This window comes from Geotrypetes seraphini, chromosome 3, assembly GCF_902459505.1.
Source record: "Geotrypetes seraphini chromosome 3, aGeoSer1.1, whole genome shotgun sequence".
Taxonomy (NCBI): domain Eukaryota; kingdom Metazoa; phylum Chordata; class Amphibia; order Gymnophiona; family Dermophiidae; genus Geotrypetes; species Geotrypetes seraphini.
The window spans coordinates 382,251,498-382,279,207 of NC_047086.1; the positions used below are offsets into that span (position 1 = coordinate 382,251,498).

The window sequence follows — 27,710 nt, forward strand, 5'->3', positions numbered from 1 at the left end:
GCCATAAAGTTTTGCAAATCATTCTCAACGGCCAGATTCTCACCCCTAGGTACATTGTCAATCTCCAAATTTCTTTTTGAAACAGGTAAATAGTATGCTTTATTTATGGCTGGAATCTGGTCTTGAGGAAAATTCAAACATTCTGTAAGAAATTTTTTAAAAGTCTCAATTAGCGATACAGCCAGTATCTATGGGCAGTTTAAGACTCTTAAGTTCAAAGTTTGTTCTTTAATTATAGTGGAAATTGAATTTTTCAAAGAGGTTGATTCAACTTGTATCTTGTCCATGCATTCCTGCTTCACTTTAGCAACAGTAACCAAAAAGGTATCCATTTTCTGTACTAATACCTCCATATCTGATGCAGTCTTCTCCACTTTCTCATCTATCTTCTTTATAGCTGAAACTCCCTCTCCCTCAGCGGTCTTCTCACTCTGCTTTCCAACAGGGGCTGTAGTTCCTCCCATTGCCTGCTCCGGGGTCTCCTGCTCCTCTCCCTTGGGGTCAGGTTCACCACTCTGCGCACCCGCTGGACAATGGGGCGCAGAGAGAAGCGGCGGGGATAACGATGTCAGTAGGTCCAAGGACTCGAGTGCTCCCTCCCTCATGTCCGACGTGGAACTCTGCCGCCGCGGGGATAGCCGGGTGTCAGCTGGGCTCTGCGGCTGAAAGAACGCTGGATCGCCTGCTGGGCTGGAGATGATGTGAGCAGCAGCGCCTGCATTGCTCTCACATTCCCCTTCCTCTTAGTATGAGGCAAGTCGGAAAAAGGTAAATAGCAGTTTTCCAGGCAGTTTGTGGTAAACGTTTGTAAGAAAAAGCTAAGCTAAATGGCGCCCGCCATCTTGGATTTCTCCTCTCAGTCTCCAGGTGGGTATGTTTTTTGTAAAAATTTAATGGCATCCATCTAAATTCCATTTGGACCCAATTCCTCTGAATTGGTTAAAGGCCGCCTCTTTTGGACTATTATCGTTGATTTTACAAATTGTCTCATTAAGTTTATCACCAGGTTTGTTATCAATAACATGGACTACTGCAGCAGTTTAGCCTCTATGAAAGAACCTTCCACTTGCTACTACACTCCCATCTATCATTCTATTCCCACCATACCTTTACTCTCGAAGATAACAGAAAACCTGGTATTCCAACAGCTTCTTTCTTGGGTTGAATCTATGTATTGTTTACACCCCAGTCAGGATCTCATACAGGCCTTAGTACAGAGACCGTTATGCCCTTATGAGCAAGTTACAGAGCAATCTAGAAAAAGGCTTGGTCTCTGCTGTTTCATTAGATTTATTAGGACCCACTGACTTAGTCAATCACTCCCTTCTTTTATAGAATCTATCACCAAGTAAAGTCCTCGACGGGTTTATTTCATTTCTTAAAGACTGGTCTTTCACAGTTACCCTTGAAAGTACCATATCTTCCTCATTCCCTTTAAATTCTGGCATCCCACAGGGTTCTATCTTGTCACGTCTTCTGTTCTTTTTAGGCCCATTGGAAACCCTTATCCAGTCCTTTAACATTTCTACATATATCTATGCTGATATCATCTTCCTGGTGTATCATACCAGCCTTAAAGTTATAAATCTTCATCCCTTGCAGTCTTATCTAGAGGCTATTTGGCTTAGAATCAACGGTTTGATTTCCAATACCGAAAAGACTGTTACACGCTGGGTCTCTAACCATGGGGTCCTTTTACTAAGGCATGCTAGTCGTTTTAGTGTACGCTAAACGCTAACGCATCCATTATATCCTATGGACGCATTAGCGTTTAGCGTGCGCTAAAACGGCTAGTGCACCTTAGTATAAGGACCCCCTCCATCTGTTTTGCCTAATCTTTTTGGTATACCCCATCCGCTGATAGAGTTCTTTAACTATCCTGAAGTTACCATCAACTCCCGTTTGACTTTTACTGAACAAATCTCTTTAGCATTTTGTTCTGGTTTAAAAAAAATTAGCAAAAATAATGGTACTTTTATATATATATATATAAAACCAATCTCATTAACCTCCCTTTTACAAAACCGTAACATGGTTTTTAGTGCCAGACGTGGCGGTAATAGCTCTGATGCTCTTAGGAATTCTATGCGCATCGAAGCTGTTTCTGCTGCGGCCGGCACAAAAAAAAAGTGCTACAGTTTTGTAAAAGGGGGAGTAAATCTAACACACCCACTCTTTTCATATATGCTTTTTTGCCATAAATCATGTGTTCAATATATATACTGTTTTATACATAAAAGTCATCAATATCTCAATTTTTTTTTTCAAAAGTGGTTGTGTAATTTTGTGCCAAAACTCTTCATATAACTATAACTATACCAAACATCAGATTGCACTACATTTTTTTTCCCCCCCAATTATCCTGCTGTTTGCTTGTTTATGCTGTCCTTTATGTCTGTTACAATAGTTTGTCCAAACCCATGAGCAAATGCTGAACTGGTCACTTAAAACACTGTGAAATCCTCCTTTAATCAGTTGAAATAGTTCATCTCCTCTTTCAAATTCTCTCCTTCCTGAGGATCTATCTTTCCACTGGGGGTTGCATTCTTATTTACATTATTCCCCTTTCCCTCTGCCTCATGCAAACTTTGCTTTCTCCACAGTTATTAAATTAGGGTTAGTCCCTAACTGCTGAAAACATAAAGTACTACAGCTGACTATGGCACACAGGGCAAGATTCTATAAACGGCGACGTAATCATTTGCCTAAAAATGGCAGCCGATCGCGTGTCAATTATGCAATGGCACTGTTTCTAGAATCGCAGCTTCGTGAAAGGTAGGCACCGGAAATGTAGGTCAGGGTCTTAAAGGCCTACATTTCTAGTGCCTACTAGAGAGTTGCACGGGGACAGAAATCCCACCCATCCCCGCCAGGATCCTCTCCGTCCCCACTCGTCCCTGCCAGGATCCTCTCCATCCCCACCCGTCCCCGCCAGGATCCTCTCCGTCCCCACCAGGAACCTCTCCGTCCCCACCAGGATCCTCTCCGTCCCCACCCGCCCCCATCAGGATCCTCTCCATCCCCACCAGGAACCTCTCCGTCCCCACCAGGATCCTCTCCGTCCCCACCCGTCCCCTCCAGGATCCTCTCCGTCCCCACCTGTTCCCGTCAGGATCCTCTCCGTCCCCACCCGTTCCCGTCAGGATCCTCTCCGTCCCCACCTGTCCTCGTCAGGATCCTCTCCGTCCCCACCCATCCCCGTTAGGATCCTCTCCATCCCCACCCGTCCCCGTCAGGATCCTCTCCGTCCCCACCCATCCCCGCAAGGAATTACCTCCATCCCCGCCCGTCCCCATAAAAAGCAGCAATTATTTCTGACAGGATCATTAATTCCACAGTTTCTTTTGTGTTTGCGCTGCTGTTTTTCTTGTGGAATCTCTTTGGTGGAACCCTTTTTTTGTTTTCTGTTCAGGTAATTAACTTATAAACCCCCTCTTTTACTAAGGCTGACGTGTCCATTATATTATATGGACGAACCCTGTTTCCAAAGCCTTCCATCCCCGTGGGAGTCCCATTGGCTAGAGGGGGGTCCCCGTGGGCCAGAGGGGGGTCCCCGTGGGAGTCCCGTGGGTTAGGGGGGATTCATTCCCGCGATCTCCGTTCCCGTGCAGACCTCTAGTGCCTACCTTTCATGTGAATCACAGCTAAAGAGGTGTTTTACGATGCCTAATGTGACTTCCGGCATTACACATCATAAAGCGCCTCCATAGCTGTGATTCCGGCGCCGTTTTTCTAGGCCTACATTGCCGGTACTTATCTTTGCACCAGTCGTACCTACGTAGGCAGTTGAGGTGTGATTCTCTAACCAGCGTTTTTCTAAGTGCCTATATTTTTCTTAAAATGAGTTTAATCATTTTTAAATGGCGTTTTTCACTTAAGTTAGGCGCTAATAGGACGCCTACCGGCATCTAACTTAAACCGCCGTTTATAGAAAATGGGCAACAATGTTTTGCAATACATTTAATCAGCCTGCAAGCCAAACTAAATACAAGAATCTTTTCCATTCTGCCAGGTCACCAATAAATTACAAAACCCACAGGGCTACTCTTGTTTGTCTTTTGATTTCCATGAAAGAGAAAAGTGTGACACTGCGACATTTAATGCTACATGCGTTTCTCTTTAAGTTCGTAAATTCTATGGAGGCTGGTCCTTAACCCTTTTGACATTTCTGTGTTGGAAGAGTATTGTTCTCTTCTCAGCTGGGAAAGACACAATTATGCTCTGAATCACAAAGGATCTGTGAGTGGTAGAGGCTCAAGAAGCCACTGATGTGGAAGGAATGACTGCAGTATGACAGGAAGGCAGCGCTGTTCTGTCTAGGGAGCAAGGAGCAGAAACGGGCATCTTTAATCACTGCAATGCCAAAGTCTGCAAAGGAAGACTGCAGCACCGACAGCCCAAGGCAAATATTTCTCTTATACACTATTTACACTTTCAGCAGGAGCCTTCTAATGAGGTTCAACTGCTTTGACGCTCTGCTATGTGGTATTCCACCCCAAGTTTATATTTTATCATCTGTAACAAAGGGCATATTATATTTGGTTTGTGTATCATTTAACAACATTCAAATTTAAGATTCCCTAAAAGGCCCTAGTTAAAGAAATAATGCACTATACTATACCAAGAATACCATAACATAAAATTACTTAAATATTTAATTTATTTAATTCAATTCATATCCTAAAAACTAACTAAATTTATTTTATCTACATTTAAAATCTACAATAACATGTAATACAAAGTATAAAATGCTACTAATAACAAAATCATAGGCTGGGAAAAGCTACAGGTACTATCTGGTATCCCAATCTTCCCTTCCCATCTCTTTCTCTCCCACCCTACCCTATATTCTAGCATCTGTCTCTTTCCCTCCCCTTCCCCCCATGGTTGCATCTCTGTCTTCTTCCTTTCCATATCTCCTCCCACCCCCATGCACTGGCATCTCTCTCCTCTCCATCCCTCTCCCCATGGTCTGGAATCTCTCTCTCCTCACCATCTCTTCCCTTCCCTTTTCTTCTCTGCCACTACCCCATGGTCTGGCATCCCTGTCTTCTTCCATCTCTTCCTCCCTTTCCATGCTCTGGCATCTCTCTCCTTTGCTTCCCTTCCCTCCCTTGTGATTTGGCATCTTTCTCCTCACTCTTCCCTTTTCTTTTCTGTCCCAGCTCCCACCCCATGGTCTGGCATCTGTCTCTTTCTCTTCCATTTCTCTCCTCTGCTTCCCTTCCCTCCCTTCTCTATGGTCTGGCATGTCTCTCTCTTCTCCCTAACTTAGTAGTCCTTCTTTCTTTCTTCCTTCCTTCTTTCCTTTCTATTTGGTGGCTTTCTTTTATCCCTCCCTCCCTCCAACTGGGTGCGACATTTCTTGTACCTCTCTCTCTGCCAATTGTAAGCTTTGGGCCACCATTAGCATTAATGAGCTGAACACGCGGTCTCTGCCAGAACCGGAAGCTTTTCCTCTGCTTCAACTTCCTGTCCACAAAGAGGCAGGACTATGCAGCAGAATGAATGCTTCTAGGGCCACCAAAGGCAGTGTGTTCAGCTCATTAACAATGCCGGTGGCCCAAAGCTTGCAGACTGCAGCATGGAGAGACTGGACTCTGGACTGGAGCACCCTTAATGAGCTGCACACGGGGTGGATTACCCCCTCTCCCCACTTGGTACGCCACTCCACTATAATAGTAAGAGTAGTTTGTCTTCGGTCATGTGCGGTTTCAAAAATATTTGGGGTGCTTGGGCAAGCAAGCTGTCATCCAAGCTGTTCAAATACTTATCTAGGCTTTGAATATCAGTGGTGCCCTTGTAACTCCTAGTATAGTCTTTGCAATACCCTGACTGCCCCAGCACTAACTGGAGAGTGAAAATATTTAGAGGCGTTCTCCAGTTTGTGCTGCTGATTATCTGTCCTGGACCCAGTCAACAGGTGTTCATTGGGTAGAAGCTGTTTCTACCTGGTTCACTCCCACTGAATATCAACTGGTTTATGTATAAGGACGGTAACACATTAGACTTAAGAGTATATTCTTTCTTCTCTCACTATAGAAAAGCTACTGTTATAGAAACATGATGGTAGATAAAGGCTAAATGGCCCATTTAGTCACCCATCCGCAGCATCCATTATCTCCTCCTCTCCCTATTGGCTAAGGCTTTTACACCTACATTGCGAGATCATACACCTTTATGGTTATAGAAACATAGCAACATGATGGCAGACAAAGGCCAAATGGCCCATCCACATCATCCATTAACTCCTCTTTCTATTGGCTAAGGCTTTTACACCTGCATTGTGAGGTCAAAGAGCTTTGTGGTTATAGAAACATGATGGCAGATAAAGGCCAAATGGCTCATCCACAGCATCCATTAATTCCTCTCCCTATTGGCTAAGGCTTTTATACCTGCATTGTGAAGTCATCGAGCTTTGTGGTTATAGAAACATGATGGCAGATATAGGCCAAATGGCCCATTCGCAGCATCCAACATCTCTTCCTCTCCTTATGAGATCCCACGCTTTCTTGGTCTTTATCTCCACCACTCTACCGGGAGTCTATTCCATGCATCCACCACCCTTATATTAGTGCTCATTAATACTTTTCTCATCCGTAGCTAGGTGGTGCAGAATAAAAGGTATTTTCTAAAAGCAAATTCAAAGGCAAATTGCCGCTTAGGGAAAACTCTTTGCAAGGTACAGAAGCAGTCTTTTAAAGAGGAAACTGGCATTATTTTTTTTTTACCATTGAGGTTTTTCTTTGTGTGTAATGATTCTCCTTTTGTTTTGTATCCAGCTTTTGGTAAATACAGCCAAGAGGCTTTCCTTGAAACAGTGCTCAGAACTAGTGCATTGCGCAATGTGCTGCTTGTGTAATCCTGTTCAGGCTGTTTCACAGCAGTGTTTTCATGCTCAGCTTAGTAGTTAAACCAGGACACGAGGTCTCTGGGCAGACTTCTATGTTCTGGATTCCAAAAATGGTCATTAGGATGGGCAAGAGTGATGCTTTGATGCCAACTCCAGCAGTTAGGACAGTGCATCTCAAACTTTCTGAAGCCGCAGTACACTTCATCCGGAAATGTGCGGACGTCTATGCGATATCACACACGTGTGATATCATCACATCGATGTCCGCGCATGCGCAGAACCTGCTATTCCTATGCCGGTGCATGGGGATAGCAGGTGGGGGTACTGAGGGAGGAGAGGTGTGGAGAGGCACTTGTTTACCTAGAGGCCCTGTAAAACATGGTCTAAGTCACAAAAACCCACCTAAACTCACCAGATAAGCACTGAAAACACATAATACAGACCTCCACACACTACCCCAGTGATCACCGACCCCCCCCCCCCATAAAAATATTAATCACACCTTTAAAATTCAGCCTTCAGACCATCATCACCTGGCCGCCTGGCATAGGAAAGCCAGGTCATCCAGCACAGAGGCAGCTTAAGTCATCTTGGGGGTGGGTTAGAGACTCATAGAGAGGAGGACCCATGCCCATAAGCCCCTGTAATCACTGCATTAATACTTAAACATGTGCACTCCCCTATACACCCCCAAAACCATTTTATACTGGCATATAAGTGGCTCCTGCAGCCATAAGGGCTATTGGGATGGTAGATAAGTGGGTCTAGGGGATTCTGGAGGTGGTTTGGGGGGGCTCACCGTAACCTATAAGGGAGCTGTAGAGAGAAGACATGGCACCCTTTTTGTGAAGTTCACAGCAGTGCCCTGCAAGGTACCCCACTATTTAGGTGGCATGTCTGGGTGTGCAGTCCATCATTTTGCAGACCCCTCCCACGTCCAACAGGGCTTGTTCTAGGCGTTTTTGACTTGGATGAAAATGTGGTATAAAGATGGACGATTTCGCAGCTTGGATGATCAGATCCGCAGGACGTATAGTTAGACAATTTTCGAAACAAAAATAAATTTGGATGTATTTTTCGAAAATGTGTCCTAAGCTATTTTTTACTTTGGACAACTTGCAACTTGGACGAAAATGGACTTAGATGCTGGCAGGATGCTTACAGCACTCAAAAAAATGCTCATTAGTAACAAGTATGAATAGTGCAGAAGGTTTTTGTGTTTTCACTTTTACTGTGGAGTATTATTTAAGAATCTAGATTCAGTGTTTCAAGATTCAATGTTCCCTTATTCTAATTATTTTGATGGCCCATGTTACATCTATAGTGCCAAGTTTAAAGACGTTAAAAGTACAGGGTCCTCAGTTTTTCTATAAAGTTCAGTATGGATTAATACAACAGTGCTGCAGTGATTTATTGTTGAAATATCCTGTTCTGACAACACAATAGTAGAACCAGAGATCAATATTCCATTGTTCTACCAAAAACAAGTTTTCAATTCCTTTTTAAAAGATTTTAACTTCCTACATCAGTGCCTCGGCACATTGGTGTGCCCCAAAGAGATTCCAGGTGTGCCATGAGAGATTTCAGAATTTTACTTTATTTTTAAAAATTCTTTTCATAAGTATACACTAGAATAGATGACATGAATGTCACATAAGCAAGAGTCTGTCAATATTACGAGCATCTGTGTGCATAAGAATACAACTGCACAGAAAAGCATCATTCTTTGACGTAATTGGTCCTTGAAAATTAATGGCAAGTAATTTTGTTTTTATTTTCTATGCAGTAGTTATCCTAACTTGAGCAACAAAGCAATCAAGGCTTTGTTACCATTTGAATCTTATCTTTGTGAACTTGAGTTTTCAGCTCTGCCATAAATTAAATAAAAAAAGTAAACAACTGCAGATGGTAGATGATAAAATGCATGTCTGTTTGTCAACTATCGAGCTATGTTTTGAGTTAATTTGCACTCAAAATAAGCACATCCATCACATTGATTAGAAATTCTATTCTATCTACTTTAGTTTCGCTGTTGTTACTATTACCCATACATAGCTTAAAGAACTTTAAATAAATGGGAGGGGCCTTAGGTATCTGGCCAATCAGAGTCTAGACCCCTCCCAGTGCATCCCAAAAGGCACTATGGGAGGGGCCTTAGGCATCTGAGTCATTCAGGGCCTTAGGCTCCTTCCAGGTGTATCCCAGAATGCATTTTCCAGTGGCAAGCCTGCCGGCCAAAGGGTGTATGCCTCCCTCTGGCCAGACCTTCTGTTTACAATGTATGGTGTAGGAGTGTGTGGCGGTGGTGGTTTTCCCTTTAGGGGTATTACCAGGTGGGTGGGGATTGGCAGGTGGAGAGGTAGTCACCGAGTGGGTGGGGGAGGGGAGTCAGTCGGTTGCCAGGTGAGAGGTGTTGAGGGGGTGTTCTGGCAGGAGGGAATGAGCATCCCTCCTGCTTATGGCAGTTGGGTGTAGGGAGAGTGTTTCAGGGAGATGTTCTGGCAGTAGGGAGTGGGCATCCCTCCTGCCACCCAACTTTGCGGGGGGGGGGGGCAAGTTCCCTGCCACAGCTACTCAGCTGATCACGGCAGTGAGATTTCTTTGCCACGATCAGCATAGCGGCCGCGTCTATTAGGAATGTAGACCAGCTTTTTGTTGGTCTACATTTCAGGCATCTATTGTGCCCTAGGGAGACACATAGGGCCACATAAGCTCGCCCAAGGCCACTTCCAGGCAAAACCACCCCCATGCCTAGCCTTGGGCGAGTTTAAGCGTCCCTATGCATCTCCCTCAACCGTGACAGATGCCTACGGTGTAGACAGATTGGCTGGCTATACAGCGGTAGGATGCCTACCGTCACTTATAATCAGGACACCGTTTATAAAATATGCCCCAAATTGCTTTACTCTTTCCAAAAATAGAAAGAATAGGGGGCATGGTGAGACCGTACCTTGAATACTGTGTGCAATTCTGGTCACTGAATCTCAAAAATTAGAAAAGGTGGAGAAAAGGACAAGAAATGGTAAAGGGGATGGAATGACTTCACTATGAGGAAAACACCTAGAGCTCTTCAGCTTAGAGAAGAGACAGCTGAGGGGAGTCATGACCAAGGTCTATAAAATACTGAATGGAGCATAACAGGTAGATGTGTAATTCCTTCAGCAAAGTGGGAAATGCCATAATCAATCTAGCTGCTGTGTTTTGCAGTAATTGCAAACTATATTGTAATTTTATTGAGATACAAAGCATTACATTAATCAAGCTGGGATATAATAATAGATTGTACAGGTACAAGATCCTTTATCCGAAATTTGACACTTCATTTATGTTTGAAGGTATTGCTCCTGTCCCATAGTTTGGAACATGTTTGTGTTTGAAGTGCTTGAAGTTTTGAAGTGTTCAAAGCGTTTAAGGCAGGGTGTCCAACCGTTTGGCTTCCCTGGGCCGCATTGTCCCAAAAATTTTTTCTGGGGCCGCACAAACACTAACATGAGCCGATGAGCAAAAAAAGGTTGAGCAGGTCCCAAATCTGCAATCACTAATATAGAAGATGTATGTATCTAATAATAAACCTTCATTAAAGGGACACTATGGAGAGGAACCCAAAAAAGCAGTAATACTTACCCTGACTGAGTGATCCCTCCACGTGTACCGCTGACAGTGGGAGCAGCCACAGGCTTCCACATCTCCATTCTGATGAGCAGGGAGGCGTGCTCCTGGTTCTCCCATTCACTTCTATTACAGCTACGGTGAGCCTCTTCAGAGTGGGGATGCTGAATCAGCTGTCAGCAGCGCACGTGGAGGATCGTTTAATCAGGGTAAATATTACTGTTTTTTGGGCCTCCCACTTTGAGCTTAGACTCCCTCAAAATGAATATCTCCACTGTTGTAGCTAGTAGGGATCCCCAAGCCTCACCAACTGGCAGCCACCTTCTCCCCTTCCAACTTCCCAAGTTCTGCAGCTGGCAGCAATATTGCAGAGCTGCTGCCTTCTCTTTTCCCTGCCCCCTCTCTCCCTTGGCTTTCATGCATGCATGAAAGCAATGGCAGCTTGAGGATATTGCCATTGGCTGCAAAGCTTGGAGATTTTGAGTTACCAGACTGGAGGAAGATGTCTGCAGTTGGCAGGGCTTGGGAATCCCCACTAGCTCAAGTATTTATAAATTGGACTCAGGTGGGGAGAAACTTTGGTGCCCATACACTAATTTTGGGCTCCAGTCCCTCCCCCAAATCAGCTGTATATGACTACACCACTGAATACAAAAATAATTGTGATGCACATATCCCAAAGCTAACATATTCTAGTTAATAAATTCAAAATAAAACAATTTTTTCTACCTTGTTGTCTGGATGTTTTGTTTTTCCATCATTTTGGTCCCAGTTTCTCTTTCTGCTTTTTTTCTATTTTCAATTAATTCTTTTTCCAGTGTCTGGTGTCCATTTTTTTCTCCTTTTCTGTCGTTCCATTTCCTTCTTATGCCTATCTTCAACGTATTGATTTTTCCCTTTCAGCTTTCTTAACTTTTTCTTTTCTGCCTCTGTCCACTCAAATCTTGCCTTCTTTCTCACCCTTCTTCTTTTTAAATGTTCAGCTACTCTCAATTCTCCATCTTCTCTCAGTCCCTAGCTCTCCCATTTCTCATCTCACTCCTTTCCCAGCCTCCTATTCCCTTCTATCTACTCCCCATTACCACATTTCTACCACTGTACTCACTGTTCTTTCACTCATCTTGTAATCTCCCTTTTTGCCTCATCCACATGGCTCACCACTTTCAGATTCCCTTTCCCTCTCTCCACTGGTCAGGCTATAACTCACTGTCCCTCTATCCATTGGTCAGGCTATAATTCCCTGTCCCTTTCTTTCCATCCCTAGCATCATCTTATTCCAGCTCTCTTCCCTCCTGCCCTCCCATGGTTCCATCTCTCCTCCTCTATCTCCATGGTCCAACATTTTGCTCCATCTCTTTTCTGTTTTTCTTCTTCTCTCCCCCTTGATGCTGAACAATAAATGGAGAAAAAAAAGAGAGATGCTGCATCTCTCTGCCTTCCATCCACAGGCCTAACATTTTTCCCTCCCTCCCATCCGTAGATCCCATTCTCTTCCCAACTGCCCACCATCCCATCTCTCCCCCTGCCTGCCTGCCTACCTTCCCCAGGTCCATCATTTTTTCCTTTCTCTTGCCAATAGTTCTCCCTTCAAGTATCTCTTTCCCTCTTCCTCCACACCATGCCAGGTCCAACTTCTCTCCCTTCAGACCATTGCCCACCATCTCTCTCTCTGTCCTCTGTTTCTGGCCCCATGACATATGAAGGAACACTTCCGGGTCAGCCACAGGAGGCAAGTAAGAGCCGCTGCCCGCGGCTTTGAGCGAACGCTGCAGAAAGACGAAGGAGGGAGCCGGGAAGACTGTAAACACCTGGGAGCCGCAGAGGAAAACACTGCATCGTCCTCGAGCGCACGTGGGGCTGGACACCCCTGGTTTAAGGTTTGCCTTATTTTGAAATAAAAAAGTCTGGTGGCAATTTTATGATCTTATGGTTTGTCTTTCTAAAATCACCATTCTAAAATCCAAAAAGTTACAAAAAAATGAAATATGTCTGCTCCCAAGGATTTCTATAATTTCCCAAGGATGTACTATAATTCTTAAGTTTTCTGGACTCAAAGAGGATCTGATAGCACATAATTAACAGAGACTGAAAAGTTTCCTAACACTTATTTGGGTTTCAAAAGCAAGTTTGGAGTCTAAGACTATGTCCAATACTCTTGATTTACTTTCATTCTGTAAAGTTTCTCCAGTGGACAGAATAATATTTTTAAATATCCAGCGACTCTAAGGGCTCCTTTTATAAAGGGGCGCTAGGGCCTTAATGCGCAGAACAGCGCGCGCTAAATTGCTCCGCACGCTAGCCGTTATCGCCTCCTTTTGAGAAGGCGGTAGATTTTCGGCTAGCACACGCTAATCCGGTGCATGCGTTAAAAACGCTAGCGCACCTTTGTAAAAGGAGCCCTAAATGCCTGAACAAAACTATTTTAGTTTTCGGCTTGTCTGCGACAATTTTTATGAGTCCAATCATTTACTAGTGAAATATTATTTTTTTAACACACTTGTAGTTTCAGTATGTTCTTCAAACAGCGGACTCAGAATGAAAATATCATCTGCACAGGAAAGAACACAAGACTCCCAAATTAGACAATACTGGACCCAATGAGCTTAAATAGACATTGAACAACAAAGAAGAAGTGGTGTCTTGTCTTATGCACACAATGCGCTCATTTACTCCAAAATCCAGCAAACCGTCTTTACATACAAGCAGTTATTGCAAGTTCGCTCGGCCTCTGAAACAGTAGATAATGATCTATTGCAACAAAAACTACAGAAATAGCGAACTGAAAAAGAATTAACTATTTGACCAAGGCTCAAATATTTTCTGCCTTCTGAGGTTAATAAGTGTAATAGTGATTCGGTACTATGCAGAGGTCTGAATTGATATCGAGTGGGATGTACGCAGTCATAAAATTTAAGATATTCCAAACATTTGATTTTCTATTCAATGAATACTGGCTACTGGTCTATAATAATCTGCCATAATCTATAGCTGGCTGCACATAGTTTTTCCTGAACTTGTAGTTTAAGAGCACAGTTTTGCACAGTGGAATTAGAAATATGATTGATTCTCATGTTTTTCTTTTTGCACTTCTCTAGATATATATATATATATATAGTAGCCACAAAGGTTTTTTCTGCCTATGATGGATGGATGGTTGGGAGGTTTTTTCCCCCTCCTGTATAACTGAGGCTTTTTCTTTCGTTGGCTTTCATATGGTATCACAGTTCAGTGCTTGTTGTTGGGTGGCCCCTGGTCCTAGCGAGGAAGCCTTGCCAGAAGAGGGAAATGAGGTTAAAACCCTTGAAAGTATTCCTAGGTCTGCTAAGGAGAGTCCCAAAGCAGCTCCTAGAAATACTTACAAGCCAAGCCTTCCAGCAAGGAAACCTCCTCAAGGCCTGCCTAAAGCAGGCAGATCTGATTTAGCTTTCTCTAAGCCAGTTGTGTGAAAACAGACTGAAAGACTACATCTCCCAGCAGGCATAGGGCCAGAGACAGGAATGGAATACTGGCCACACCCAAACTGGTTTATGCCAGGTGAGAAGTTCTCTGAGAGCAGGTTACCCTAACACACCTGCAGGGAGGACTAATCAGCTCCCTGTAGTGAAAGGAAAAGGAGTAGCTTTCCCAGAGGGGGAGAGACCAAGACAGGGCCAGCTTCAGAGTGCACACCCGTTCCAGACCCAGAAAGCCAGAGCCATTCAGCAGGCTGCCAACCGCAGATTGCAAGCACAGAGAACCAAAAAGCCACAGTCCACCTCAGGGCAACAAGCCCAGGTAGAGGTTGGTGAGGAAGAGGCTATTGAGAAAGGTGATTCTGTGTTTGGGCAGGACAATGAGATGGTTGATGATGACCCTACTTGTGATATGGAGGAGGAAACAGATTTGACCAGCAGGGAAGAGATGGAGATATGTAAAATCCTTTTTTTTTTTTTTTTTCATGATAAATGGGGCTGGGAGAAATTGGATTGTGCAATAAATCAATGCAAGACCGAAATTTTGTTGAATCCTTCCATGCCTCCAGGCAGCCATTTTTGTTAAGGGAACTGCAGGAGAGGATCCCTTCCTTGGGCTACTTCTAAGGGCTCCTTTTACTAAGCTACGATAGCAGTTTTAGCATTGAGCCGGTGTTAGTTCTAGCCACGTAGCGTGGGTTTAGCACGCGCTCAAAATGCTATCGCAGCTTAGTAAAAGGAGCCCTAAGTTTAATCCCAAGGGGAGTTGTGCAGTTTGAACTACATTTTTTTTTTTCTTTTCTGATATTGAGGGCTTGGAACTGAAAACTGTTTTGTTTTCTGAATGCTGAAATTATACAAGGGGATACAAACCTGAAAATCCCCTCTGAAAGTCTGTTTATGATTTATGAGCAATAAAGGATACAAATAAACTGTACCATTGTTTTTGGAACTCTTTATTCATACCAATACCAAGCTACCAAAAGAACCTCGCAAAACCGCTCGACTGAGGTTTGTGTGCACTAGGTACATAAGAACATAAGAATTGCCGCTGCTGGGTCAGACCAGTGGTCCATCATGCCCAGCAGTACGCTCCCTCGGCGGCCCCTAGGTCAAAGACCAGCGTCCTAACTGAGACTAGCCCTGCCTGTGTACGTTCTGGTTTAGCAGGAACTTGTCTAACTTTGTCTTGAATCCTTGTAGGGTGTTTTCCCCTATAACTTCCTCCGGAAGAGCGTTCCAGTTTCCCACCACTCTCTGGGTGAAGAAGAACTTCCTTACGTTTGTACGGCATCTATCCCCTTTCAACTTTAGAGAGTGCCCTCTCGTTCTCCCTACCTTGGAGAGGGTGAACAACCTGTCCTTATCAACTGAGTCTATTCCCTTCAGTACCGTGAATGTTTCAATCATGTCCCTTAGTTTGGCCGTGCCCAGTCACAGTGTTCAATTCTCTTTTGGGGAGATTTTGTAAACGGTATTTAGACTGACTACACCCCTATTTCCTCCTTTTCAAGTTTTTGTTTGCTATAATAATCTACAACAATTAGGGATCCTTTTACAAAGGTGAGCTAGCGTTTTTAGCACACGCACCGGATTAGTGCGCTCTACCTGAAAAACTATCGCCTGCTCAAGAGGAGGCGGCAGCGGCTAGTGCGCGGGGTATTTTAGCACGCGCTAAGGCCCTAACGCACCTTTGTAAAAGGAGCCCAAAGTCTGCTCCGAGCAATTTCGGTATAGGACTCAGTACAACATTGGCTATACTGTTTGAAAAGGTTTTATTAGTAAAAAAAAAAAGGTACCAGTTAGCACTTTTTAATCCCAATGTCATACAGTCAGAAATTTGAAATTTAGGTTTGAATGAGATCTTGGGAAGAAGACAGTTTTGCTGACTATTGAGTTCAAAACGCAAACCAGGAGCAGAGCACCAAGCCATTTGCTCTCTTATCCGAAGCGGAAGGTATGAAGGACAGAATCGTCAAACTTACCAGGCTGTTCATAATTTTGACTCCATCTGGATTCACGGTTAGCGCCTCGTCATACAATTGCTTAGCCTCCTCCAATCTGCCTTTCAGCTCTGTGAGCTTCCCACGCATGTACAACACAGCATGAGATGTGGGGAAGAGACTGGCTGCCTCTTGTATACAAAAGCCTGCTTCTTTCAGATGCTCTTGTTCCATGAAAAGTTCAGCTAGGAAAATAAAAATATACAAAGAAAAACCTTTTGATCGCAGTAATAACAATCTATCCGATTCAATTGAAGTGCTAATTGCCAGTTAATGTTATTTTCATACAATCCCAGTGCTAGTGAAATAACATGTCGTCATAATAACATGATTTTGAATGTCATAGCAAAAAAGGTTTTCAATAGACCTATGCCTTCTATGGGGTTTTTTTTTTGTTATTTATGTGCTAGGGATGCACACAGGTAAACATTTTGGGTTTGCTTTTGGAATTTTCAGAATTGTTGGTATTTTGGGCACCATTTACAGTTTATTTCCCACAATTCTTCTAATTTTTTTCTAAGACATGTTAGAACTTGTCATTGCTCACAAATTCATTGCATATGCTTTAATTCAGAGGCTAAGAAGCATTATATATATATTTTTTTTAAAAAGTTCTTTATTCATTTAAAAACTTTCATCAAGTGTACAAAAATTATAACAAATAAAATAAATTTAAGCACTTGTACATCTTATCATTATATCTTAGTTATAAATATAACCCTCCCCCTCCCACCCTGAGATCCCTCTAGTTATTTTTATTTTTCATATAATGGAAACCCACCCCCCACCCAACCCTAAATCTTACATAGTTAAAAGAAAAATATTAGAAAAATGGCATCAATCATGACAAAAGGACGTTAATGGTTCCCAAATTTTAATAAAGTTTTTATAATTTCCATTCTGCACCACTATTGATCTTTCTATTCTATATATGTGACATACTGAATTCCACCAAAACTTAAAATTAAAAGAAGCATTATACTGATTTTGTACACACTAAACTTTTCAAGGCATGCTAACAAACCAAGCAGCCCTTTTACGAAAGTGCATTAAACACTTAGGCCCGAATTCTCTAAATGGCTCTGGTTTTTTAGGTGCTAGTAGGCCCTGGTATGCATCCAAACTCAGTAAAAAAATGCCATTGAAACATTTTCAACGGAGTTTTAAGGTGCCTTCCGACACCTAAACAATCAGCATCGGAATTGAATCTCTGTAGGTGCTTTAGACAGAATTCTCCTGTTCAGTTCCCAGAGGTGAGAGGAATAAAGTATACAAGAATATTAACTTCCACTTTTGCTTACCAAGCCACTAAACTTTGGAAACATTTTCCTGACCACATAATGTTAATTAGTAATTATAAGATTTTAAAGCAGTCTTTGAAAACTTTTAATGAATATGTGTTAAAGGGATAATTTCATTGGTTTTGCATTGCTTTTAGAATGTAATTCTAGACATTATCTCCAATTCTTGTTATGTTAACCGCAGCTAACTTCATTGAGGTATTTGCGGTGTATAAATAAAAATTGTACTGTATTGTATTTAGGCCGCCTAACGCCGCTGTGGGCATGGCTAACGCTGAGAGTGGCATTCAGCGGCCTAAAAGCGCCTACGGAGACGGAAAACCCTGGCCTACATTTTCGGTACCTACCTTTGCCGGAGGTGCGATTCTGTACCTGGCGCCGTCGTGCGATTGACATGTGATTGGTGGCCGCTTTTAATGTGGTCAGCAACCATGGCGCCGGTTACAGAATCCGGGCCTTAACGTATGGTTAATGCCTGGAAACAGGCTACTGCAATAACCGTATCAAAGTTTATGTCTATTAGCGCTTTCAGACTAGGCAATCAAAGCAGTTTACAATAAATAAAACAATATATAAAAGAAAGGAATGCCATTCATATTAATAGGAAAGGAAAACAACAGGCAAGAAAGGGAAAAAGGCGGCCTCCTAATGTAGATGGACAATAGGAAGCAAAAACAAAAGAGGTGCCCATGTATTGCCTTGGTTGAACCACTACTATCCCTAAAGCAGGTGTGAAAGTCGGCGAGAAAAGATGCATTTTCAATTGCATACAAAAATGCAAAGAGAAAGCTCTATAGGTAGAATAGTGGTCAGTGCATTCCAAAGAGAAGAGCTACGAAAAAGAAAGCAGATTGACCTGTAGAATTCAAATGTGCCTTAATGACTGAGGGTAAATGCCACCTTCAGTCCTGAGTTGATCTCTGAAATCCCTGAAAAAGTCTTAACACCACAAGTACTTTCCTTCTTCCCATCTCCTTCCTGTCTCCCTGATCTATTCTTTACCTTCATTAGAAATGGCCAGAGATCTTCCTTTGTAACCCACCTTCTTTAACTCTTTTGTAATCCGCCTTGAACCGCAAGGTAATGGCGGAATATAAATCTCTAATGTAATGTAATCTAAGAGCTCAGGCTGGAGTATAAGTATTGATGGGTTTTGTTACCACACATTACAGGATTTTTCTGTCAGGTGGCAAGGCATGAAGAAGAGTGGGCATGGAAGCATTAGCTTAGTGCATCACACTTAAATCTAACTGCCAATTGCATTAGCTAGTTAGTGCGTGGTAACACAGGAGCACTTAGGCCCTGATTCTATAAACGGTGCCTAGATTGGCGGCAACTAACCAAGTTCCACGTGGAACTCAAAATCGTTTAATTGGCTTAACTGGCGAGGTAACTGACCATGTCCATTAAAAGCTAATTTTTAAAAAACGCAATTGTGAGTTCCGCACAGAAATCGGTTCGGTGCCTACAAATACCTAGCCTACAAATACCTAAACCGAGGCGCCTACTCATGTGTACCCGAAAATTAGGCATGGTTAGGGGCGAAGAGTAGGTGTGGTATGACTTAGGCATCTGTGGTAGACCAGCGCTCCTGAGCTGCAAAGCCCTCCTCCCTCCCTCAAGCCTCTAAGTGGAAGAAGCAGGCGGCGGTTCTGAGCCACAAATCCCCTGGCTCCTTCCCTCCTTCCCTCTCTCTCTTCCTTACCCGAAGCGCAGCAGGAGGCAGCCTCCAAACAGGCTGCTTATGGCCAGCCCCAGCAATCTAAACTAAAGTGCCTAAGAGAAAAACATCACTTGTGATAAATTAAAAGGAGGAAAGAAAAAAGAGGAAACCCAGAGAAAGCATCATAATATTAGCAACAGTATGTGTCGTGCATACCTATGCAGGCTCAAGGTAACTTACAGAGAGAAGGCAGAAAGAGGAGAAGGGCGGAGTAAGGGAGGTAGGGAAAAGAGAGGACTTAAAAAGGACAGTAATTGACTCGTAGGGAGAGCATATGAGAGTTTCATGTAGATTCAGGTATGTAAGAGAAGAGTTTTCAGTTTCTTCCGGAATAAAGTGTAGCTTGTTTCTATTCTGATTGTTTCTGGAAGGTTGTTCCAAGTTTTTACGCCCAGGAAGATTAGCATAGAATGAAAAATACACCTGTACTGGAAATTTTTTGTAGTTGGAAGGTTTAGTTGTATTCTGTTAAGGATTCTACTAGAGGTAAACCATGCCGTTGAGAAGAGTTGGATAAGGGGGGGGGCTGCTGAATTTCCATGGCGTATGTAATGTATGATGCATGTTCTCATGAGTTCCTGTGGTCTTGTGAGGTTTGTAATGGGAACTCGCGGCAGCCATTTTAGATAGCGGCTTGCATGGGGCAGGCACGTAGGAAGATTGCTCCTGTTCCGGAGCTTTAAAGGCAGGCTTTCAAGAGATCTAGGAGGCAGGAGGGAGGTGGGATGTTTTAGAGCAGGAGTGTCAAAGTCCCTCCTCGAGGGCCGCAATCCAGTGCATGCAAATAGATCTTATGCATATTCATTGGGGTTATCCTGAAAACCCAACTGGATTGCGGCCCTCGAGGAGGGACTTTGACATCCCTGTTTTAGAGTCAACTGGGACAAGAGGTGGGAGAGATCTCTCCTGTCCCAGCTCACTGCTAGACCTCCAAGACTTACAGCAGACCAGGAGAAAAGTCTGCAAGGCACCAGGTGAGGGAGGGAGGGAGGGGGGGCTGGATGCAGAACATTGCAGGGTATGACAGTCAGTTTATATTCAAGTTAACCTTTTTTCCCCCCCCTTTTTAGGAGAAAAAGGTTACCTTGGTTTATATTCAAGTATTTATGGTACTTTTTCCTCAGCACTGTGCTGGAATATAGCAAATGACCTGCCTTGAATTCAAGCTTGGAAAGGTGAGTAACCAAATCCAAGCTTTGTTTTACAAGACTTCTCAAGTTTGCGGAGCTCAGTTATGTAGTAACTAGGTAACACTGTAAACAATGTGAAAGAGGTGCAAAACTCAATGAATTATTCTAAACAGTACAAAGAAAGCACTTAATCAAGAAGAAAAGCTATGTGATTTATTGACATTTTATGGAGCATGCTCTATTACTTTTTAGCTTATCATAGTAAATCTACATGGAAGAAATAATACATCAGAAACACAATGAAAGGTATAACTAGTTATAAAAGGTAAGGTCCACCAGAATCAAACTGAGATAGGCTCAGATAGCAAGAGTACCACCTAGCTACATGAATAGATATTTCCATGCCCACTCAGGAGGAAGGCCAGAAATTGAACTAAGTTGACGACTGATATGTGAAGAGTAATGTCAAAAAGCAGAACTGCTAAACAAATAACTTTGGTTTTCATGGAAAATGACCCTGGAGATGGATGGCAGATGACTGACAACAGAACAGTACATGGGAAACGGAGTTGATACTGAAAGGACACATTTGAAAGGATAAGTTTTCTGTCTCTGTCTATGCTGGAAGTAATCAAACGCAGAATGTTCGTGTTTACTCTCTTGATGGTTTGGGAAAAGGTCATTTAATCTTGTTAAAGAAGTTATCTGTTTGAGACAATAGAGGTTCGACCCCCCACTGCCATGTACCGGTTGAGAGTGATAAGGGAAGCTTTTAACACCTTTTGATTTAAACAATGAAGTACATATCCTGTTCACTCACCCCCCCCCCTTTTCTAGTGTTGATTACTTCTTTGAAGCCTGTCACCAGATATGGTTTGTACTTACGTCATCTGCTAATACCACTGACCCATGTTAAAAAAGTATAAAAGCTGGATGTACTAATAAAAGATTAGGCAATCTCTTTAGAACACTGTCTACGTATCTTTTCTCTCTAAGGAGACTGCCTCCGGATATCCGTACCCAGATGACAGGGTGTTTGCAGGGCAGTTTCGGGACCAAGAAACGGACCTTGTTCGTTTCAGATACCATTCACAGAAGAAACTTGCAAAACTAAAACTGGACAAAGCCTTGGTGCTGGATAAGATACATTCCCAGATACTGAAAGAAATCAAAGAGGTTCTGGTGGGTCCTCTAAAGCATATGTTTAATAGAACCTTAGAGACAGGGGTGGTTCATAAGAAGATAAGAATAGCCTTACTGGGTCAGACCAATGGTCCTTCAAGCCCAGTAGCCCGTTCTCAAGGTGGCCAATCCTGGTCACTAGTGCCTGGCCAAAACCCAAGTAGTAACAACATTCCAGCATCTCAAAGAATAGCAAGATTCCGGAACCCCAATGAGAGCAACATTCCAGAGCTGAGATTGTGATGTCATAATGCCTCATTCCACAGTGCCTCAGAGTCAACCTCATCAGTGATGTTACAATGGCTTGATTGTCCTATACGTGGCACACATAAGAGCATAAGAACAGCCATACTGGGTCAGACCAATGGTCCATCTAGCCTAGTAGCCCGTTCTCATGGTGGCCAATCCAGGTCATTAGTACCTGGCCAAAACTCAAGAAATAGTAACATTCTATGCTACCGATCCAGGGGAAGCAGTGGCTTCCCCCAAGTCTGTCTCACTAACAGACTATGGACTTTTCCTCCACGAATTTGTCCAAATCTTTCTTAAAACTAGCTGCGCTATCTGCTTTTACCACATCCTCTGGCAACACGTTCCAGAGCTTAACTATTCTCCGAGTGAAAAAATATTTCCTCCTATTGGCTTTAAAAGTATTTCCCTGTAACTTCATCAAGTGTCCCCTAGCCTTTGTCATATTTGACAGAGTGAAAAATGGGTTGGTGTGCTCCCTCTTCACAAAAGCAGTAATACAGAAGAGGTGGGAAACTTACTTCAGAGGAGGGAAAACTAGTGGAAATGCTGCTGAACAAAAGGATCATGAACTTGAGGACTTCTGCATGACTACACAATGCAGAATTTCTGCAGAATTTCTGCAGAATTGCATAGTTGCCCAGAATTCCCCCTTTCCCGCACAGAATCTCCTTCAGTGATGGTGTCAGCTTCATTGGATCATGGTATCATCAGCAATCACTACGCCACTGGCAACAACTTTCCTGTATAGAACAGGTGCCACGTAGGCCCTGCCTAGACACCTAAATATAGGCACACTCTAATACAGGGGTAGGGAACTCCGGTCCTCGAGAGCCATATTCCAGTTGGGTTTTCAGGATTTCCCCAATGAATATGCATGAGATCTGTTTGCATGCGCTGCTTTCAATGCATATTCATTGGGGAAATCCTGAAAACCCAACTGGAATACGGCTCTCAAGGACTGGAGTTCCCTACCCCTGCTCTAATAGAACTACCCCAATAGAGGCTAACTCTACAACAGTGGTTCCCAAACCTGTCCTGGAGGACCCCCAGGCCAGTCGGGTTTTCAAGATAGCCCTAATGAATATGCATGACAGAGATTTGCATATAATGGAGATGCCAGGAATGCAGATCTGCTCCAGGACAGGTTTGGGAACCACTGCTCTACAACAATATTAGCTGGGTGATCTTCAGCTGGTGATGGGCAGCGCAGCGAACTCATGCCGCTAACCCTGGATATTTACTACTGGGCCATTTCCGGCAGAGTTCTTGTTGCCCAGTTAGCACGTGCCCGGTTAAGCTGATATTCAGCACTAGCCAGGCATCAGCTGGCACGCAAAGACAGGACAAGCATTGAGTTAAATCTGAGCTTAGTGCATGGGAAAGTCTATTTTAGAGCAGTTTAGTAAATCAAAAGTACATATTTAAACCTTTTTAGAAATATAACCCTGGAAGTTCCTTACCTGCTTGTAGCCATATCTGTTCAAGAGTTAGCCATAATTGCATAGGACCCTGCTTATGGGCGGTGCTGTGCCTGGTTATTTCCGATAAAGCCTGTTCCAGTCGTGAGGCTGCGATAGAAGATGCCTTCTGTGAGCCTAAATCATAAACACACACACACATAAATTCTTGCATAATTCAACAACATCATTAGTTGTATTTGCTGTGATCCATCAATTTTCCTGGCTAGCTGCACACATTGAAACGCAGTATACCATTTCTGAATGCTACAATAGATTAATTGCAAAATTCCCTCTCCATTTGCAATATGTGGATTACTCATGAATAGTAATACCAAGTAAACAAATTATGAACCAGATGCTGGCTTAAAATTGTCTGCTTACTAGTGAAGCAAGATTAATGGGCTGAGAAAACTAATATTTTATGTGTACAGCCTGTTCTCTTTATTCACGCGTTCCTGATGTGCGATTTTGCGTATCCGCAGTTGCATCTATTATGACCGCTATTTGCCATTCGTGGACCTGCTCTTCCAAAAACACCTTACTTTGCTTTTACTTTCACTTCCTGGTCTAGAGTTTGCTTCCAGATATGGCCTCCAAGCGTCCAGAGAATGAGTTACAAGCATCTACAGGTACTCCATGTGCTGTCCCATGCAGGTACCTAACTCTATATTCCCAATAGGATCCTTTTATCACTTTTAGCAGTTTTGAGGCATGAAATGTATGGCTTGAACTTAACCTCTATTTTCCAAAAGACGCAGCATTTTGTTATTCACGGTTCATTAACATTTTCATAAACCATACTATGAATAATAAGAACAGACTAAATAAATTACAGATGATTAAAAAAATGGCTATCAGAATAATATTCAAACTAAAAAAATTTGACTCCGTTTCACCTGGCTACCTGTCAAAACTCATGTCACCTTCAAACTATTATCTATAATGTTGCAAATTCTAGATGCAAAAATCACCAAATCACTCAAACTTATTCATGAATTCCTGGTCAACATCAACCAGAAAACTAGAATCACTTCAACTACTCCTTCCATCTTCTAAAAGGGTTAAATACAAACACATATTCGACTTTTATTTATTTATTCAATTTTCTATACCGTTCTCCCAGGAAAGCTCATAACGGTTTACATGAGATTATTCAGGTACTCATGCATTTTTCCCTGTCTATCCCAGTGGGCTCACAATCTATCTAATGTATCTGGGGCAATGGGGGGGATTAAGTAACTTGCCCAGGGTCACAAGGAGCAGCGTGGGTTTGAACCCACAACCTCAGGGTGCTGAGGCTGTCGCTTTAACCACTCCACCACTCTAGAAATCCAAATGTAGTAAAAGTGAGCCAAGTATAAGACAATCAAGCCATTGTGACATCACTGATGAGGTTGGCTCTTAGGCATTGGTGGAATGAGGCATTATGACGTCACAATACCAGCTCTGGTTTTCAGAGGTTGAACTTTTCACACTCTGTATTTATTCAATTTTCTATGGTGTTCTCCCAAGAGAGCTCAGAACTTTTTACATGAATTTGTTCACGTACTCAAGCATTTTTTCCTGTCTGTCCTGTCGGACTTACAATCTATCTAATGTACCTGGGGCAATGGGGGGGATTAAGTGTCTTGCTCAGGGTCACAAGGAGCAGCTTGGGTTTGAACTCACAACCTTAGGGTGCTGAGGCTGTAGCTTTAACCACTACACCACATTTGCTTTCTATTTACCTTGGCACCAAGACCTGGAACGACCTTCCAGCTAACATCAGGATGGAAACATTCTACAACAGATTCTGAAAAAAATTAAAAACTCTCTTCTTTGAAAGCATACACAACTTTGAAAGCATAGATAACTAACTTGAAATACCTAATGCCACTAAATCCTATACTCGATTCAAGTGTAATAAATACGAAGTACAGTCACAGAACCATTACTCCATTCATAACTCTGCCATACTCAAACTGCTATAATACTCTATAATAAAACCCTAAGCGCGCATGCGCACTTAGGAGGCCGTGATCCCTGCTGCTGTGATGTGTGCCTCCCTGCCGAATTCATTTTGCAGCGCGTGGGGCGGCTTGCGGCATGTGGGGCGATTCGTGACGGCTTGCGGTGGGTGCAGAGATTTGAACGGCGGTGACGGTTTGACTCCTACGCTGCTGGGACGCCATCTGACTGGCTGTACCATATGTCTGTAGTGTTCCAGAACTGGCTACCAATGGAAGCACATCTTTTTGGTAATGTGGCCTCCAGAATTGTACACAATATTCCAGATGGTGAGACCTCATTTGGAATATTATGTACAATTCTGGAGGCCACATTACCAAAAAGATGTGCTGAGAGCTGAATTGGTTCAGCGAATGGCCACCAGGATGGTCTCAGGACTCAAGGATCTCCCGTATGAGGAAAGGCTGAGTAAATTGCAGCTATACTCTCTCGAGGAACATAGAGAGAGGGGAGACATGATTGAGATGTTCAAATATATCACAGGCCGTATCGAGGTGGAAGATGATATTTTTTTTCTTAAAGGACCCATGGCCACAAGAGGGCATCCGCTGAAAATCAGGGGCGGGAAATTTCATGGCAACACCAGGAAGTATTTCTTCACCGAAAGGGTGGTTGATCATTGGAATGATCTTCCACTGCAGGTAATTGAGGCCAGCAGCGTGCCAGACTTTAAGAAAAAATGGGATAGGCATGTGGGATCTCTTAGGGGAAGAAGTTAGGGGGGTGGGTCATTAGAGTGGGCAGAATTGATGGGCCGTGGCCCTTTTCTGCCGTCATTTTCTATGTTTCTATGTTTACAGTTCAAATTTGCATGCATCTGCTTCAGACAAATCTGGGGCCTAGCACCTTCCTACCCGCAAACACACTTCACTCTACACAACCCCACACGAACAACCAGAAACAAAAACATCTTTGCCTATCCTAAAATCACTGGCTGCAAATACAAATCCTTCCTTGACAGAACCTTCATGTTCCAAGCTAACAGACAACAATCCTGGCTGGGAAACTACATAAATAAAACCAGACAGACCTACAATGCATTCCGAAAATCAATCAAAACCACTCTGTTTGACAAATTCATCACCTAAACAGACCGACCTTCGCTCTACGCTTTTTTCCCCTACAAATCCGAAACAATCTCTCGGGCAATCCCAACCCCCTCTCACATCCCCTCCCCTCTCAACCCTGCTTACATTCCCTCCCCCCCTTTCTTCTGCAACATTCCCCTCACACATTTATAATTTGCTGAATGTCCAGCCTTCTTTTGATGTGAACCGCCTAGAAGTCGTCTGACTATGGCGGTATAGAAAAATAAAGTTATTATTATTATTATTATTAATTAAAGATCTGCTCTTTCGAGTTCACTCGAGTAAAATGGTGTGATAGTTGTGGGTAATATATATAGTAGAAAAAAACCCCAAAACATAAAAGAAATAAGGTGATATTTTTTTGTTGGATTAACTTAATGCATTTTTTTTTTATTAGCTTCACTCTTAAATCCAAATCCCTGACCTCTCATGTGATTACTACTACTATGAATTAATTCTATAGCACTACCAGATGTATGCAGAGTCACAAAGAAGACAGTCCCTGTTCGAAAGAGCTTACAATCTAAACAGACAAGACAGACAAACAGGATGTCATGGAGACAATTAAGGGGAATGGTTAATCAACTGGCCGGGGTGGTAGGCAAAGGAGTAGGGTTAAGGATTGAAAGCTATATCAAAAAGGTAGGTTTTCAGTTTGCTATTAAACAAGGATTACTACAAATTATTAGTTTTGTAGGTGTGTCTCAGCTAGACTGCAAGCTCTACAGATAAGCAATTGTCTCTATTTTGTGTCTGCTCACGAAAAAAACCAAAGTATTGCCACCATAAATTGTAGAAATGATTTTTTTTTATCGGTATACTCAGGGCCACATTTTGCCTTCAGGCTGCGCCAGGGGTACAATTATACAGCAAATCTCAGTGTCAAAAACAAGGTTACTTCAGTAATAAACCCCCCCCCCAGCAATTAAGAATTCAAAACTCTCTCACTGCGTTTCTCACACAGCATTGCAGCATAAGTCAGTCAGAGGGTGAAACGTGGCTATGTCAGGTGTACCAATATCAAACAATTTCTACAATTTATGGTGTTAATACTTGGTTCATCGAGTATTTGCTGCTGTATCACTGAGCTTCTTATTTTGTGTCTGGATAGTGCTAGCAGTACAACAGAAGTGCTGAAGGCAAAAACTTGTGTTAAATAATAAGTCAAACTGCTGTTCAGTATGCAACTCTTTTCTGAATCTTAAGTAGGTGTCTCTTTTCCTGTCAATGTGTGAATGAACTTGCCAGGAGAGGAGACCTTAAATATAAAGGCTGGAATCCCTGATCCAGCACCACCAAAATGCACTTGTGGCCTAGTGAGTCTTATACTCCCTGATTGCTTCACTAGGAATGTCCCCTCTCCCCTCCTCAGATACCTATGATCAAGAAAGTCCTGGCTCAGTCACCCCAGGCCCTCACATAGAGAGCCTCCACTGTGGTCTTCACCAGCCAAATCCCTCTGTATCCACCCACCTTTAAAGTTAGGAGGTGAGAGAGAAACTTGCCACTATCTCCAATGCTGAAATCTTATAAGCACCACCAGGGGTCAGATGTTGTGTAGAATGGTTAGTGTTGGAGGCATTGTTTCTACTAAAGAGTTGCACAGTAAGGGGAACATTTTTTACAATTACCCAGAAATACCATGGTAAT

At 42.9% G+C, this 27,710-nt stretch overlaps 1 protein-coding gene across 2 annotated transcripts in view; it reads right to left on the bottom strand.

Annotated features, from left to right (window-relative positions):
• TTC7A (tetratricopeptide repeat domain 7A) overlaps positions 1-27,710 on the bottom strand; it is a 351,234-nt gene that overhangs the window by 33,844 nt on the left and 289,680 nt on the right. For both annotated transcript variants that reach the window (XM_033938375.1, XM_033938376.1), the window contains 2 exons: positions 22,966-23,100; positions 15,900-16,102 (listed from right to left, as the gene is read on the bottom strand). In XM_033938375.1, coding sequence (XP_033794266.1) covers positions 15,900-16,102; positions 22,966-23,100 — 338 coding nt within the window. The remainder of the gene's footprint in view (positions 1-15,899; positions 16,103-22,965; positions 23,101-27,710) is intronic.